We start from the raw sequence: 17833 nt of genomic DNA, 5'->3' as shown, positions 1-17833 counted from the left end.
GACTCCACATTGTACAACCAGTAGAAAGGAAGCGACCTGCGCGCGGAAGAGGAAAGTCTTCTGAAACAAATCCGACCGCCGCGGAAACAAACCAACCAACCAACCAACCAAACAGCCAGCCAGCCAGCCTGTTAGTTGTTGGAGGGTAACAAAACTATGTTCTATGTATAGATACGTGGCATTTGGACATTAATTCTACAATCATTTTCTGCCGATGGAAAGTTATGTATCAAATAGACATAATTCGAATAATGCGTATATACACGCTTACTCAAGAAAAGACTGCTTCAATTTGCGTTAGTTTACGTTAACCAGTTACTTTAGCTAGCTACGGCATCCAGGCACAACAACAGTCCTCTTGGGTCATTTAATATCTAGCTACATATTTTGCATCAGTATTTCCCTGTACATAATCTTTTTAGCAAGCTTGTCGTTGTAACTAGCTACCAACTAACTTGTATTTTATCTTTTGTTTTGGGGATTTCTGAATGTCAGTGTGAACGGGTAGACTGATCATGCATCACGTCAAGATCAAGACTGAGAAGCCAGGTGAGCGCTTGAACATTTCAAAACCAAAAACCCATTCAGCTGACGATACAGTGGTACCTAACACTATCTACTGGAATTATTATATCTCTCCTAAGTAAAGTCGACTGTTTATTTATATTTGTCAGATGCAGAGGGGAGTGGTGCACGCAGCCGACTAGATGCAGTATTACAGGGGCTGGTAGAGAAGAGTGACAGTGAGAGGTTGGTGTTTTTATTTTATTTGGAAAGATACAGTACATTAACTGGCTTGACACTGAAACGTACAGCTTCCGGAACCTTTCCTTGGCTGTGCACTTTCTAATCAAGCTTAGGTGATGGGAAATGTTGGTTTTGCTGTTTTTCCAGGGAACAAAATGAAGATGAGACAAAGATGGCAGAAGAGTCTCTGAGCAAGTATGGCTGTAACATTTTTTTCCCCTTCTGGTATTCCAACTTTTTATATTAAATGAAGTATGCTATTGAGACTCACTCAATAGCCTATTGTGGTTCCACTACTTCTGTAGTTATTCCGATTGCCTGTTTCTTCCATAGGGATGTGTCTCCATCTTCTGCTGGGAAGCGGTAAGCCTTATTTGAGTTTTTTAAACACATCTGACTGTGTGGCTGTTAGACACTGAAAGGCCTTGACCTGTCCCCTTTCCCTCATCGTTGATGTTATAGGCCATCGTCACGGTTCCCACAGCACCGCAGGAAGAAACGGAAAGAGATGGATGATAGCTTAACAGAGAGTAACCAACATAAACAAAGTAAGTCCGCTGCAGATGTCAATCCCCTGCCAAACACAGATCGTTTGACTTTTAAAAACCTTTTCTCTCTCACTCACTGACTACCCTTCAAGCTCTAGATATTCACCTACATATACAATCATTTGTTATCCTCCCTCTGCTAGATGCCTACATTATCAAGTTGTTTGACCGCAGTGTGGACCTGGCCCAGTACACCACCAGTACCCCACTTTACCCCATTTGCCGGGCCTGGATGAGGAACAACCCGGCGGTCAGAGAGAGAGCTGCATCCCCAAGCCCCCCACACAGCATGGGGGAAGAGGAGGTAAGCTCACAACCAAAAAGCAGGACAAAGATGCCCACAATGTGGGCATAAATATATATTTTTCATTAGTGCTCTCTGTCCATATTTGTTTTCTCACTTTTTACCTGCATCTTGCCAGGCTGCAGACATGCTCAATGGTAAGGGACAGAATGTGTATCGCCTTCCTCCGCCCACCTCCTGTCCTCTCAACCCTTCTGGAGATCCTGTCAATCTGAGGATCCCGCCCACAGAAAAGCCTATCATCAGCAAGGTACTGTATAACATCTGCTACGCCTAGCCATCATTTTCATATTTGCCACAGTAAAACGGTTGATTGCTTCAACCTGTCTGTCTTTGTCACCAGTCTACAGATACAGCTCTTGTGTCTGGTCCCCTCATATACAACCACATAGAACGCTGGAAAAAGATCAGGCAAAAGTAAGTCTAATCACAAAAGCTAACTTTGTTGACATGAATAGATTGTGGAGTCGAATATCAACTATTGAACCGAATGTAATGTTGATTGGGAAAAAAGTTGATACAAATTCTGTCACAATGTAAACATTGTTTATCTAGCTGCGATCAATCTTATTAATATACATAACTGTTCAGATGGAAAGAAGCGTCCAACAAGAATCAGCTGAGGTATAGTGAGAGCATCAAGATCCTGAAAGAGATGAAGGAGATGTACGACCGCTAGCTGGGAATCCCCCAGGGCAGTATCCCACAGCAGAGGGAGGAGAAAAGAATAGAGCAGGTAGGAGCCACGGGGAAGTCATCTATCCCAGGACGCTGCCCTAGTCCTCTCCCCAAGGAGGACATTATGTGTGACAATGTCAGAGGAGCCTCATGGAGCCCATTTCTACCATATACTGCTACAATTAGGGACCCAAAGTCCTCGTTTTGAAAATGTAGCAATACTTTCAGTAAGTTGATGCTTCTGGTGGGCCCAAGTTCATCTGTTTAAATAATTATTACATGTTTTTTGTCATATTACAGAATATCTGGTAATGCATTATTATAGTCTGTTGTCAATCACAACAATGTGTCATGAAAAGTTTGTGAACAGGTTGAGTAGTGTGCAACATTTTGTCTAAATTCCGGGATACTTTGAATTAATTCCAGGCTTCCAGTGGTAAATATTTGTGTTTTTAGGATCACCAGTTTCCCAGACAAGCAGTGCTCTTGTGAATATTTTTTGTTTAAACATTCAAAAGAAAAGTCTCTCACACATCTAAAATGTAAAAATGTAAACTGAAAGAAAAAAAAGATTTATAAAAAGTTGTAAAGAGCTATTGTAATCTATTCATCGCTATAATATATCTGCCAGTGCTGTTTTTACAATTGATTGATGAAATGTAATTCAAAGGATTTCTCCACAGCAATTATTTTGGGAGAGGGTTTTTCAGAAGGATCTTGTCATCTGCAGGTCAGAAACACAGTCCACATGGATGAAATAGGTCCAAGATATCTATCACATACAGGCAATAAATGTTCTGTTTGTTTTGGATCACAAAGGAATGTTGTCTCAAGTAAAACAATTGTAAGTGTTTTTCTTTGGTCAGATTTCAAAGAGTCCTTTCAGGAGTCAACTCTTATATTAGCTACAAGCAAAATATTAACAAAGAAATTAATAAATTACCTTTATTAGTTATTTTTGATACCAAAATTGATCCGTCTGGTCGAAGTCTTGTAAGATTTTGAAATTAGAGTTTTAGGAATGTTATTGTTTATTTCTGTGAGAATCTCCCCATAATGTCAACATAACATCCCCATAATTTTCCCATAACATCAAAATAAGGTCTCCATAACTTCAACATCACTATAACAGAAGTTAAATCTGGTAACTGCATCTGCATTGCTTGCTCTTAAAGCAATTTGTGACAACTACTGATGTAAAAAGGGCTTTATAAAATACATTTGATTGATTTGATTACCACCATGAAAACCACAATGACAACAGCTACTGACCATTTCAAGTCCCATAACTACAGTATAGATACAGTCAAGTTACTCTGTAATACAGATGTACTAGCCCTGTCTTTTGCAGATGTCTCACACCTCAGTTTCCACTTTACTATCAGACTGGTCACCAGTGGGGTGTAAATGTCCTCTTTCTCCTGGAGCCAGAGAATCAGACTTACGGGAGATCCGGGAGAGATGGGAGTTCAGGGAGCGCGTTGATGACACAAAGTTCATCCCGTGGTCCTCTGCAAAAGCGCTCTCGAATACGAGCAGCACGGACTGACGCAGCTTCTTCTGGAACTCGTCACACATGAAGACGTACAGGATGGGGTTCAGGCAGCTGTTGAGGAATGCCAGGCTAGCAGACAGGGGAATCCCTATATGCACGACCAGCTTGAGGCCTTGGTTGTCTTCTTCCATGATGTCCAGAAACTGGAAGACGTGGAAGGGCATCCAACAGATGAAGAAGGCCAGGACAACGGAGATGATGATCCGGAGGCACCTGCGCGTTCTTCCTTTCTGAAGGCGCCTGGCCCGTATCCATATGGCAATGTAAGAGCCTATGATGACCAGGAATGGGATGAGAAAGCCCAGCAGAAAGCGGAACACAACCAAGTTCCTGTAGGTGGAAGAATGGGGAAATGAATAACTGCACATTGTCCTATTATCATGGTGTATGATCTTCCGAAAGATGGTGAATGGGAGGCTGCAGACCAATGAGGCTAGCCAGATCCCCACACAGATGACCTCAGCCCTGCCTGGCGTGCACTTGTTATGGGCCCACACAACCACCCACGTGGACAGACAGCGGTCCAGACTGATGGCCGCCAGGAGGAAGATGCTGGCGAACATGTTGAGCACAGTCACCATGCTGTTTAACTTGCAAAGGATGTCACCGAAAGGCCAATCATAACCACGGGCGATGTTGATGATATAGAGGAGCAGAAAGGAAGTGAAGAGGAAGTCTGCCAAGGCCAGGTTGAGGAACCAAACAGAGTTGACAGTCATCTTTATCCTGCAGCTCGTCACGTAGATTACCAAGCCGTTGCCAGTGGGGCCAAGCACAAACGCCACACAGTAGACAACCAGAGATGTTATGTCCATCCCAGTTGTCACATCGGAATATACCATGGTAGAGTTTTCTGAAATTAGAAAGAAATATTACCAATTGTCTTTTAGGCTCCGACACATTGTAGTCTTAAATATAGTGCTGATTAGTAGACTTGTCTATAAGAGATTATTTGAAACGGATGTTATCTGAAAGGGAAGTCAGTATCTTGCAAAATAGTGTATATTTTGTGCAACCTTGCACACGTCTACTGCACTGCTATAGATAAGCCTTAAATATCTATTTGTTTATTTGGATCAATTATTCACAAGAAATGTCCCAATGGAATGGTGAAAAAGAGAAGGTTACATTGTGGTAATTTGTTACCCCAGTTTTCATCAATTTCCCACCTACTATGACCAGGTATGACTTTCAACAAGGAAAGTCATTAGATTTATAGAAGACATTTAGTACATGACTTAGCCCTCATATGTTCTCTATTTACTCATAATGCAACAATTCTAATGCATAGGTGTTTCTAAAAAAGTATGAGTAAAAAGCAATTGACAAAAATCGAGTTGACATTAAGAATTGCATGTTTGTCATGAAACTCTACTTCTACAAATGAAGCATCAGTCTGAATGAAAAGTTAAAGCACCCGGTGCAGAGATCATAAGGGTAGAAAAAAATAGACTATAAAGCGTCTTACCCATTTCCATCTTATTCTCTATAGCAATGAATATCATCCACTCTCTCGCCACAAATGAAACAGCTCTCTCTCGCGTGCGCGCGCTGTCGCCCTCTGCCTCCCTCCCTTTCTCTTCAAACATCCTCTCAAAGTTTAAAGTGTCTTATTTCATATTTGAAGATGGTATGGCGTAGGGTTGAATAACAGGAACTGGGTTACCGAGATTTCCCTGTCAAACCTACTCCATTTTCCCAGTATGAATAACTGCGAGAAACCGGTAATTTATAATGATTTATTTATATGAACAGGATCAGCATGATGTGAAATGGAATTCTTAAATTATATGCCATATCTAAATCTGGCTTCTTTGGAAAAAGTACTAAATTGTCATACTTGAGTAAAAGTAAAGATACCTTAATAGAAAATTACTCAAGTGAAAATCAGCCAGTAAAATACTACTTGAGTAAAAGTATTTCGTTTTAAAAATACTTAAGTATCAAAAGTAAAAGTATGAATAATTTCAAATTCCTTTATATTAAGCAAACCAGACGTCACAATTTTCTTAACTTTTTTTTTTATTGTCGGAAGCCAGGGCACACTCCAACACTCAGACATAATTTACAAACGAAGTACGCGTGTTTAGTGAGTCCGCCAGATCAGATGCAGTTGGGATGACCAGGGATTTCCCCATGATAAGTGTGTGAATTGGACCATTTTCTTGTCACTGTAACGAGTACTTTTGGGTGTCAGGGAAAATGTATGGAGTAAAAAGTACATTATTTTCTTTAGGAATGTAGTGAAGTAAAAGTAAAAATCGCCAAAAATATAAATAGCAAAGTAAAGTACAGATAACTCATCAACGCTTCTCAGTTTGGAGTGCAGTTCACAATGCATGTATCATCTCATCATGGTAACTTTTTTTTTTCTTGTGAAAGGTAGGACTACATTTGCTGCAACAGCCTATGCTACAGTAATATAAGGACTGAATGCGGTCCAATTTACTCTTCTCCATCTGGTTTTCGGGGTCACCATTTTTTTCACTGTAAAGATGCATTTTTAAATTGCAGCTGCAGAGTTTTAAAACAGCCTATCACTCGAATATCATTACTTTAAATCAGTGTGCATGCAAATACTCTTTCTGTCTTTCTCGCTCCATCCATTCCATTCAAATTGCATCCAAAATAGATAGGCCTAATCCTGGTCAAGATTGTTATACTGTACAGTGCATTCCGAATGTATTCAGGCTCCTTGACTTTTTCCACGTTTTGTTATGTTACAGCCTTATTCTTATTAAATTGTCCCCCACATAAATCTACATTCAATACTCCATAATGACAAAGCAAAGAATACTTCCTGAATGCATTCTATAGCCTATAGATCTTTGAGCCTACCTCTTTCAGGTAATAAATGAAATGCAGTATTAGCCTTACATTTAGCTAATGAATGATGGGTTATGCATAGGTTAAGCTTCTAATTTATAGCGGTCTCTTGCATAATCACCTATGCTCCACTGGCCTCTCTCCTTAAAAAAATGGTCCTTAGCTCTTGGAGTCCCAGGAAAAGCTAGACTAGAATAATAGCTTGCTGGACATTTTTTAAATCATTATTAGACTATCAGACTATTCGAAGAGGGATACAGTCTCTTGTTTGCTGAATGTTAGATAGGCCTACAGCAGCCAATGGAACTCACAGGGAGTTTAAAAGAGGAGAGAATGCACGATGGTAGGCTCTGACAGTTATTTATTCAGACCCATAACTGGTCAATCTTCATGGAGTGAATAGAGAGCCATCTGCATCTTATTCTAGTCCTATATTTATTATTCAAGGGTGTCATTACAATGGCGAAGATAAGGAAAACAAAACTTATTTAATTTAACTGTTGAAAGCAAAGAAGGAATGAAGCAACAATGGAGAAAGAGGAGGTAGGCTATTACACACATGGTAAAACATTAAGGCAAATGTTTTGAAAGCCTGTCAGCCTGCAAATTATACACATTTTAAAATAGGCCATATTATATTTCCAAATATAAATGTGACTTTGTAGGCCTCATGTCCTGCACCAGCATCACGTTCTCTCCCAGCTTCATGGTTTGAATGAGGTCAGTAATTCCAGTACTTATAATACAATACAGTATACTAATACAGTCCACACTCAAAAAGATTAGGCTACTAGAGCTTGTTTCCTTTATTTTCCCAAGAGAGCATGTATACATCTATTGGCTTTTATGTTTTTGTGTAATGTGCGGTAGCCTATATCATAAACAATGTATTGGATAATGGCACTCATTTGGGCTTGGGATCACAAAATGTCTTTGATGTATGGCTCATCAGGCTTGGATGTTCATGCCGATCAAAGCTCTAATCAAATCCAGACACATTTATATGCTTTAGAATGGCACTTCCGGTTTTGGCATGAAATACCGGGTTCGTCGTGTGACAAGTCATTTATGTTCGGGATGGAACATTTGTAAAATACCAGGAAAATATTTAACCCGGTTATGGCTTGCTTGACACATTTTTTAATACTTTCCATATTTGCTGTCTGGGGACAAGTTGGGAGGCAAAAAAAACTTTACTTTCCCAAGGACAGTTCACACATTTAAAAAAAAATAACATAACTGCCAAATGTGTTTTAGTAAGACTATCCAAGGGTTACTATTAATGAATGCAAAGTTTTTTTTTAATGCATGTGTGTGTTTTGTTGATGGTTATGGTTATGTTTTTCCTGAATGGTCTCGGCACTGCTCTGATTTCAAACAGAAAAAAAATTTATACAACTTTAATTGAATGCATCTTTTTCAGTTACATTGAAAACAATTAGACTGTGGCAACACGGTGAGCGGCTGTGCATGAGACAGGTTGAAATATCACTAGCTGATGGGAAAGCTAGCCGGATCAAGCCTGTGTGACATCACACACTCATCTGTGGGACCACTGTTTGCAGGAAGAAGAGTTTGTGTGAGGAGACATGGCTGCTATTGCAGCTGGGGTCCACTGTGACTCTAGTTGGATGCGACGGTCTGGTCAATCCAGCCACGCAGGTAGGCGACACGGGAGTAGACGGCAGGGGTACTGACGTTGCAGTTGGTGGTGCCCTAGGACACGATACCCAACTGAAACCACACGCCACTGCTCTGACACACCAGAGGACCGCCGGAATCACCCTGGAGATGGAGGAGAGGTTAGGAGCACTGGCACTGGTATAGATTATGTATTAGGGGCCGAGTTGTAGCCTATCTGACTTCCATTGTCATGCCATTGCCAGAGAATTTGGTTAAACAAATCTGTACCTGGCTACTTTAAGATAGTGCATGTTTTGGGTGAAAGGTTATTGCTGGACGAAATGATACGAGAGTGATTAGAGAGAAATGCTCAGTAACTGACTGGAGAAAGGTAGCCTCAACTTGCTCCAGGAGGACATGGGAGGTCATGTCCTAACCTGACACTCCGGAGGCTCCGGCGCAGATCATGGCGTCAGTGATCCTGTTCTGGCCCCAGTACTGCTTGCACTGAGCAGGGCTCAGAAGAGGAAGGGCCACCTGCTGGAGGATACGGGGGCTTGCTGGGGACAGGGGACATGGTTAGGAAGGAGCTCAGTGCTCTAATGAAAGCTGAGGTGGAAACATTGGCACAATACATTTTACATTTTAGAAATTTAGCAGACGCTCTTATCCAGAACACCATACTGTAGTGAGTGCATACTTTTCCGGAAATAATGCAATAGTGCTATATTTGCAAGTGCAGTGTGTGGGAGTTTCTTTCCACTAACTGAGAATGAGGAAGGAAATCATGTTGCAAACATTAGGCCTTTAGCTATGATGCAGCTGTTTTCTTAAGAGCCATGCCCATGCTGACTGGTTTACTGATAAAACAGTTTTTGTGTATTTTACCATCCATTTGCACATACTCTTGTATTAACTGTAAATCTATCATGTATCAATAATGGTTCAGTAGCTTGTGTGGCCACTCACAGGTGGTGCCAGTCTTGCCCCAGCCAGTGGTGACACAGCGGGTTCCAGAGGGGAAGGGGGTGCTAGAGGAGGCCAGGCACACAGGGGACACGCGGGAGGTGATCTGGACAGAGGAGAACAGCTTCAGCAGGGTCAAGTCGTTGTTAAAGTTCTGGCTGTTGTAGTAGGGGTGGGTGATAGCCTACAGGGATCAGGGAAAGATGTAGACACAGATAGTGAAGTGATTCATCTTCAAAAGTGAACAGAATCTCAGAACTCTGGTAAAACCTATGAAGCAGGCAGGCATGTTGTGGTTAAGTGAGCGGATCTCTCCCCAGGCTTCTGGACTTACCCTGGAGATGCTTTTGACCTGGATGGGGTTACCTGAAGGGAGACTTGCCAGGGCCAGGAGCCAGATACGGCATTCTGTCCGTTCACAATCTTCAAGCCGCTCACCTGCGGCGGGATGCTAGGCACTCCGCAACCTAGGGCACAAACACAGTCTCAAACAACACCCTATCCTCATATATAGTGTTCCACTTTTGACCAAAGTCCTACATCGTTTTGATTGGCCTCAGAGTATGGACTGACATGCCTTCAGTAACTACCAAAGTATAATAGAACACTTCACCTCCTTTTTGGCCAGGGCTTCTTTTAGCTATTCATCTCATTAGGACTTACCTATATGAATAAATAAAGGATCAAAAAGATCAAATCAGTTCATGTTACCAGACGTTGATGATGACACCACTCACCCAGGGCTGAGGCCATCAAAGCGAGAGCTGACGATCCAGAGCATGGCCATAGTGAAGTAGACTGTGCTTGACGTCTCTTTGTCCCTCTCCCTCTTATACCCTGGCAGGCCCATCAGTCATGTCTCCCACTCACCCACGGGTTCCCCGAAGGTCTGATAGAGCTGGGAACAGTCAGGTGGAACAGGTGGGAAAACCTCACGTCTCCGGGACAGTCAGATACACGCTTCTGTTTGCCATGTAGTGAACTGTACTCTATGTGGACCAGGCCTAAGCAAAAAAGGCTTTGCACAATGATTCCAGGGAAAGATGCAGTCATCATTTTTTGTCTTTATGCTGAGTGGAAAATATGCCCAGACCCCAAATTTGGTCCTCTGAAATGCCCTTGATGCCTATTTTTCTGGTTTCTTATCACGCTGTCCAATTGGAGTTCTGATGATGGGCAGAACAACAACATCTTATAACCGTGTGTTGCAATCCCACAAGCAGGGTGGAAAACCATGGTCAGACCATTCTGTTTATATGCAGCTGAACGTGACCGCAAAACGATCAAAAACAAAACACTTGATTAACATTATGGATTCAGATCATATGTTTTATGGAGCCCTCTGTGACAAAAACATTTGTTTTATTAAGAAAGGAAGATATTGTTTATTCATCTATACAAAGTAGCAGTAAGGACATGTGTTCAAATTGCTATTCCAGATCATACTTTGACACATTTAAAATGCCACTACATTTGAGGGTTGTAACAGAGGGCACACCACCATGAGGATGAGGCCACTGAGAAAACCGCCAGAAAATAGGATCTTATCCCATTAAGTTTTGAGAAAGAGACAAGTTTATCAACCAATCAGGAACAAAATATACATCTTCACATATCATAATCACATACATACCTATTTCTACTTCTTCATAATAAGATTGCTACAAGATGAATGTCACTTTTGAGGGAACTTTTCCGATGAGCAATAGTGCAGATGTTCATACAAGTTTCTAAGACTAAGCACTTTGTGACAACTGTTAATGTACAAAATTAATTTGTCAAATCTAACCCCAGGGAGGGTATTTGGGGGGAAGTTAAAGAAAAACACAAAAAATGCTTATCAGAATCCAGCTTAATTGGTTGTGATATATTCAATCTGATTAAAGTGAAGGTTGTGTGAACTGCACAACAGCACAAGGCTGTAGGAGCCTGCCATAGATATAAATATTACACAGGATGTTCTCAAGAAGGGAAGTGATGACACAGGCCAGGTCTGCAGTAGGTGTTGTGTGAAGCCTGGGAGCTGAGATGTGGATAGGATGTGGATTCTTTCCTGTAGATGTCAGGGATTTTAGTCGACCTCCTCGATGTTTGGGCCAGAGGAGGAGCCAGCTCCAGCACCTCCAGGGAAGCCTCCAGGCATACCACCTGGCATACCTCTGGCGGGCCTCCGGCACCCTGATACAGATTGGTAATGATGGGGTTACACACCTTCTCCAGCTCCTTCTGCTGGTGCTCATATTCATCCTTCTCTGCCGTCTAGATAAAGACAAGGGGAGAGACGAGAGAAGAAGGGAGAGAGTATGAGAGGGTAAGAGACACAGGTGGTGATCAGAATATTCTATCTTATATGATTTATTTGTTTCAAACATACTGTGAAGCCTACTTTTACCATGGGAGGAAATGCATCAATGTGAAACCATTGCTAACCACTAAGAACACTCAATCTAGGTGGAACTCTACACCAGCCCCCTGTGGTTTACCTGGTTCCTGTCCAGCCAGGAGATCACTTCGTTGCACTTTTCCACAATGGTGTTCTTGTCCTCCGGGCTGATCTTTTCCGCAAGCTTCTCGTCGTCCACGGTGCTCTTCATGTTGAAGGCCAGGGACTCCAGCGAGTTCTTAGCTGTGACGTTCTCCTTCTGTGCCTCGTCCTCAGCCCTGTACTGGTCAGCCTCTTGCACCATGCGCTCAATGTCCTCCTTGGTCAGACGTCCTGGGGATAACAAGATACAGACACATCATTATATAATTGCCCATATGTGACATTCATTATCTCCTACTCTCTCCTGTTGTCTCTCTTTCTTTTTGGGACTCTTTTCTTTGAGGAAAGGGTTGGAAATAAATAATATAGTTGATTATGTCGTGAGGTTCAAGGTTGAGGAGGCATACCTTTGTCATTGGTGATGGTGATCTTGTTCTCCTTGCCGGTGTTCTTGTCCACCGCAGACACATTGAGGAGGCTGTTGGCGTCAATGTCAAAGTCAAAGGTCACCTCGATCTGGGAGACACCCCTGGAGGCAGGGGGGATTCCGGTGAGCTCAAACTTGCCAAGGATATTGTTGTCCTTGGTCATGGCTCTCTCCCCCTAATACACCTGAGAAATAAATAATGGAAATGGATTAATACTAGATAGAATCATGGAGGGTATATGTGATCTGGCTACTTTACACAAATGTTGGCAGCTGATAAAAGACTCACCTGGATGAGCACTCCGGGTTGGTTTTCTGAGTATGTTGTGAAGGTCTGGGTCTGCTTGATGGGGATGGTGGTGTTCCTCTTGATGAGCACGATCATGACCCCTCCCGCCATCTCAATACCAAGGGACGTCCAGCAGCAGCAGGTCCTGCACGCTCTCTGACTTGTCACCGGCCAAGATGGCAGTCTGCACAGCTGTGGAGGACAGAGAGGAGATGTTGGATGAAACACAGTGAAATTTTCCTGCAACGCACTGAGATACCTACAGACGCCATAAGCCAGAGCCTCATCAGGGATGATGCTCTTTTTGAGGTCTCGCACATTGAATAAGTCCTGCAGAAGCTTCTAGATCTTCGGGATACGTGTGGCGCCTCCCACCAGGACGATGTCGTGTATCTGGGCCTTGTCCATCTTGGCATCTCTCATAGACTTCTCCATGGGTTCCAGGGTGCTGCGTAACAGGTCAACGATGAGCTCCTCAAAGTGAGCCCCAGTAATGGAGGTGTAGATGTTGGCACCCTCATAGAGAGAGTCAATCTCAATGCTGGCTTGGGTGCTGGAGGAGAGGGTGCGCTTGGCCCACTCACAGGCAGTGCGCAGGCGCCGCACCGCCCTCTTGTTGCCGCTGATGTCCTTCTTGAATTTACGCTTGAACCCGCTGATGAAGTGGTTCACCATGCGGCCTCTCAGGTGGGTGTCGCCGGCGGTGGACTTGACCTCAAAGACACGTCTAAGGTGCCGCCGCCCAGGTCGAAGAACAGGACTCTTGCGCTCACCGCCGAACTGATAAGAGAGAGCAATTAAGTCAGTAGGACTTTCAAAGGACTAATCAAGCAGACCTAGTGTGAGTCGTACAAACCAGTGTTTTTTTGTTTGTTTTGTGGTTCCTGTACCTTCTTGTCCAGGCCACAGGTGATGGCTGCAGTGGTGGGCTCGTTGATGATACGCAGGACATTGAGTCCAGAGATCACTCCAGCATCTTTGGTTGCTTGGCGCTGGGAGTCGTTGAAGTAGGCAGGGACTGTGATGACAGCATTGTTCACTGGCTGAAGAGGGAAAAACAATATTAGTTAGGTCTAGTGTGTATCATCCCTAAATAGATTGTCAGTTGGAGTTATTAACATACAATGTATACCCATCCAATCTTTTCAAACCTACATGGGGTGCATGGAGTGGGTAGGGGCTAAGACTAGATTTGGAATTGAGGTTTTTCATTTGGTTAGTCAGACTCCCTACCTTGCCCAGGTAAGCTTCAGCATCTCCTTCATCTGGGTGAGCACCATGGAGGACACCTTCTCAGGGAAAAATTTCTTCCTCTCTCCCTTGTACTCTACCTCCATTTTGGGCTTGCCACCATCGCTCACCACTGTGAAGGGCCAGTGTTTCATGTCCGACTGTACCACGGCATCATCAAACTTACGACCAATCAGACACTTGGCATCTTTGGACACAGGGATGGCAGAGTAGGGTTGATTTTTAAAAGTAGGATGAATTTGTCTGTGGACACTGGTCTAAGGTCAGTTTTGCATTTCCCCCTAATGGATTGCGGTGAGGCTGATGGATTTAAATCTAGTACTTTAAGGCCCTCAAGTAGGGACTACTGATAACAACAGGCAAGAGGCTACAGCGCTGAGCTTCAAATAAACCTTGATTCTGTTCCCTTTGTCCACTAGAGGCTTCATCTAACTACCCACTGTGTGTCAAGGTGAGGTGATGTGCTTACTGAACACGGTGTTGGTTCATGACCACCTGGTTCTTGACAGCGTCACCGATCAGCCTCTCCGTGTCGGTGAAGGCCACATAGCTGGGTGTGGTTCTGTTGCCCTGGTCGTTGGCGATGATCTCCACCTTGCCATGCTGGAAGATGCCCACACAGGAGTATGTGGTCCCCAGATCAATGCCTGCTGCTAGTCCTTAAGACATCCGGCAACAACAAGACCTGAATTAAAGTTCATTAGTGAGAGGAGAATTACTTGAATTATTTGAGAATTACGTAGGCCTACAGTATCATACAAGAATGTTGAAAGATACGTTTCATGAAGACGATATTGTTATAAAACCGTCTCTTTTGAATATTATCAGTTATTAGTAGCTAGCAACAGGTAGTTGGATGACAACAGTCAAATGTTTCAACATGTGTTGAAAGCCTTTGGTGATAAAGGTCATCATGATCATGTATGTGCATGCGTGTGTATGCATGCACACGTGCACGTCTTTGACAGTGTGTGTATTCCTTCCCTGAATGTCCCTGTCATTCACAGAGAGCAGATGCAGTCCCACGTGAGCCCCCAAATTGGAAGTGATCCCCGGGGCTCAGCTGTTCTAGAAAGTGCTGTCATGGCAACATGCCAACCAGGGGAGTGATACCAACACCGCAACTCCTTAAAGCAGCAGTACCACCAGTAGCATGCCACCAGAGCCAACAGGTCACCCTCCCTCACCCTCCCCTCCCTCATCCTGTTCTCCCCTCTCCACAGATCCTTCTGGCAATACAACACCCAACTGTTACCAGCCAGGCTAAGTCAAAGTGATGTATTAACAGAGTGGCTTTTTTTTCGACAGCTGAATCCCACAAACTACCAACACATTCTATTAATATGGCTCACAGATCTGTTGTTGGAACACGGGTTGGATTAAATTAAGTGATTATTAATGAGCTGTTAAGTAAAACTGGACTTAGCCAATATCATATGTACTGGGCAGTTACCGTGTTGAAATACTTACTACTGTACTTCACTATTGTGTAATATGCAGTTACTATGGGCCTGGACTGTAATAACAGTAAAGGCCTTAGAAACCTCACTGCTGGAGAAGGAACTATGATATACATTCAAGCTGTTACCTCACAATTAACTAATACATTAAATTAAGTCAGTGGGGAAACAAGGGGGGATTGTTGAAATTGAAAAATGGTGAACATGCTAAACAGGGCCAGATCATGTGGTGAGGCCCAAATATTTGGTCGTAAAAAAAAGTTCTTAAATGTTTGGCAAGTAAATACTGTACCTAATTCTGTCATACAGCCACTCACTATATTCTTGTGAAAGGATAAAAGTATCATTTCTCATATCCGGAATGGATTAAATAGACAAAGCTACCTCACACAAACTACTGGTACTGGTAAATTCCTTATCACTTATGATCTAATTCTGTTACTCCTGGTATATTAATTTAATCTGAACAAACACATTACTATCCTTTTTATGTATTTTTTAAAACGTATCTAAACTCAAAGGAATGTACCTTTTTCAGGACCCTGTCTTTCAAAGATAATTCGCAAAAATCCAAATAACTTCACAGATCTTCATTGTAAAGGGTTTAAACACTGTTTCCCATGCTTGTTCAATGAACCATAAACAATTAATGAACATGCACCTGTGGAATGGTCGTTAAGACACGAACAGCTTACAGACGGTAGGCAATTAAGGTCACAGTTATGAAAACACTAAAGAGGCCTTTCTACTGACTCTGAAAAACACCAATAGAAAGATGCCCAGGGTCCCTGCTCATCTGCGTGAACGTGCCTTAGGCATGCTGCAAGGAGGCATGAGGACTGCAGATGTGGCCAGGGCAATAAATTGCAATGTCCGTACTGTAAGACACCTAAGACAGCGCTACAGGGAGACAGGACGGACAGCTGAACGTCCTCGCAGTGGCATACCACGCGTAACAACACCTGCACAGGATCGGTACATCCGAACATCACACCTGCGGGACAGGTACAGAATGGCAACAACTGCCCGAGTTACACCAGGAACGCACAATCCCTCCATCAGTGCTCAGACTGTCCGCAATAGGCTGAGAGAGGCTGGACTGAGTGCTTGTAGGCCTGTTGTAAGGCAGGTCCTCATTGGCAACAATGTCGCCTATGGGCACAAACCCACCGTCGCTGGACCAGACAGGAGTGGCAAAAAGTGCTCTCCACTGACGAGTCGCCGTTTTGTCTCACTAGGGGTGATGGTCGGGTTCGCGTTTATCGTCTTCAGGAATGAGCGTTACACCGAGGCCTGTACTCTGGAACGGGATCGATTTGGAGGTGGAGGGTCCGTCATGGTCTGGGGCGGTGTGTCACATCATCATCGGACTAAGCTTGTTGTCATTGCAGGCAATCTCAACGCTGTGCGTTACAGGGAAGACATCCTCCTCCCTCATGTTTATTTATTTATTTTATTTTTTATTTCACCTTTATTTAACCAGGTAGGCTAGTTGAGAACAAGTTCTCATTTGCAACTGCGACCTGGCCAAGATAAAGCATAGCAGTGTGAACAGACAACACAGAGTTACACATGGAGTAAACAATAAACAAGTCAATAACATGGTAGAAAAAAAAGAGTGGTACCCTTCCTGCAGGCTCATCCTGACATGACCCTCCAGCATGACAATGCCACTAGCCATACTGCTCGTTCTGTGCGTAATTTCCTGCAAGACAGGAATGTCAGTGTTCTGCCATGGCCAGAAGAGCCCGGATCTCAATCCCATGTTTGGTCGGAGGGTGAGAGCTAGGGCCATTCCCCCCAGAAATGTCTGGGAACTTGCAGGTGCCTTGGTGGAAGAGTGGGGTAACATCTCACAGCAAGAACTGGCAAATCTGGTACAGTCCATGAGGAGGAGATGCACTGCAGTACTTAATGCAGCTGATGGCCACACCAGATGCTGACTGTTACTTTTGATTTTGACCACCCCTTTGTTCAGGGACACATTATTTCATTTCTGTTAGTCACATGTCTGTGGAACTTGTTCAGTTTATGTCTCAGCTGTTGAATCTTATGTTTATACAAATATTTACACATGTTAAGTTTGCTGAAAATAAACACAGTTGACAGTGAGAGGAGTTTAATAACCATCGGTGCTAAGCATACCATACATACCAATGCACTCATATTTAGATCAACTGCGTATATTTCATATGTGCATGATTAGTGTTCAAGCATGGATTATGCACATCGACAGAGCAGACACCATTGGGTGTGGTGTATGACACTATGACAGTGTTTGTGACATACAGTGAGACCAGGCATGACACGGAGGGCTCACAGGCACAATTTCCACTGGTCAAGCATGTCCGTGGACACTGGACATTGGACAACATGTGTGTCCAGAAACAGAAAGTCATGCAATAGACAAATCATTCAAACAGGCTTGACAATAACTTTTGGCTTCATGCTACTTAAACACTGCTTAAACAATTTGAGATAAGCTTTATGCTAGTTCTTAATGCTCCTCCGTCAGCCAATAGTTGACATAAAGCTTGCTAGTGTCATTATGAGAGTGGGGTCATGTCCCTTGAGTTGGACAGGAGCTGGCAAGTCAAGCTGAAAAAGCAGAGCTGAATGCAACGCTTCTTAGAAAAGGAGTTACCTTGCTCAGTCAGTCGTGCAACGCTTCAAA

The 17833-nt window shown here is 43.3% G+C and overlaps 2 protein-coding genes and 2 pseudogenes across 5 annotated transcripts; 1 reads left to right on the top strand and 3 right to left on the bottom strand.

Moving 5' to 3' along the window:
- The first annotated feature begins 10 nt into the window (after window positions 1-10).
- LOC139563973 (protein lin-37 homolog) lies at window positions 11-2869 on the top strand. Of its 4 annotated transcripts, none has more exons than XM_071383080.1 (10): window positions 11-145; window positions 496-549; window positions 681-750; window positions 895-942; window positions 1081-1110; window positions 1210-1295; window positions 1439-1599; window positions 1718-1849; window positions 1943-2016; window positions 2191-2869. In XM_071383080.1, the coding sequence occupies exons 2-10, from the start codon at window positions 516-518 to the stop codon at window positions 2276-2278; spliced, it is 723 nt and encodes a 240-aa protein (XP_071239181.1). In that variant the 5' UTR covers window positions 11-145; window positions 496-515; the 3' UTR covers window positions 2279-2869. The 4 variants fall into 4 exon arrangements, with proteins under 4 accessions (XP_071239181.1, XP_071239179.1, XP_071239180.1 ...); XM_071383078.1 differs by having other exon boundaries at window positions 675-750; XM_071383079.1 differs by having other exon boundaries at window positions 134-296; window positions 675-750.
- A 339-nt stretch (window positions 2870-3208) lies between these two features.
- Window positions 3209-5447, bottom strand: LOC139563959 (C3a anaphylatoxin chemotactic receptor-like). The gene is made up of 2 exons (XM_071383050.1): window positions 5301-5447; window positions 3209-4685 (listed from the first exon to the last, which is right to left on the bottom strand). Exons 1-2 carry the CDS (start codon window positions 5419-5421, stop codon window positions 3634-3636), a joined length of 1173 nt encoding a protein of 390 aa, XP_071239151.1. The 5' UTR covers window positions 5422-5447; the 3' UTR covers window positions 3209-3633.
- A 2767-nt stretch (window positions 5448-8214) lies between these two features.
- LOC139563977 (chymotrypsin-like protease CTRL-1) lies at window positions 8215-10028 on the bottom strand (annotated as a pseudogene).
- A 1290-nt stretch (window positions 10029-11318) lies between these two features.
- On the bottom strand, window positions 11319-14368 carry LOC139563982 (heat shock cognate 71 kDa protein-like; annotated as a pseudogene).
- Between the last annotated feature and the right edge of the window lie 3465 nt (window positions 14369-17833).

The sequence above is a fragment of the Salvelinus alpinus genome, chromosome 35 (assembly GCF_045679555.1).
Source record: "Salvelinus alpinus chromosome 35, SLU_Salpinus.1, whole genome shotgun sequence".
Taxonomy (NCBI): Eukaryota; Metazoa; Chordata; class Actinopteri; order Salmoniformes; family Salmonidae; genus Salvelinus; species Salvelinus alpinus.
The sequence above is the reverse complement of the archived record's forward strand: the minus strand, read 5'-3'. Positions and strand labels throughout refer to the sequence as shown.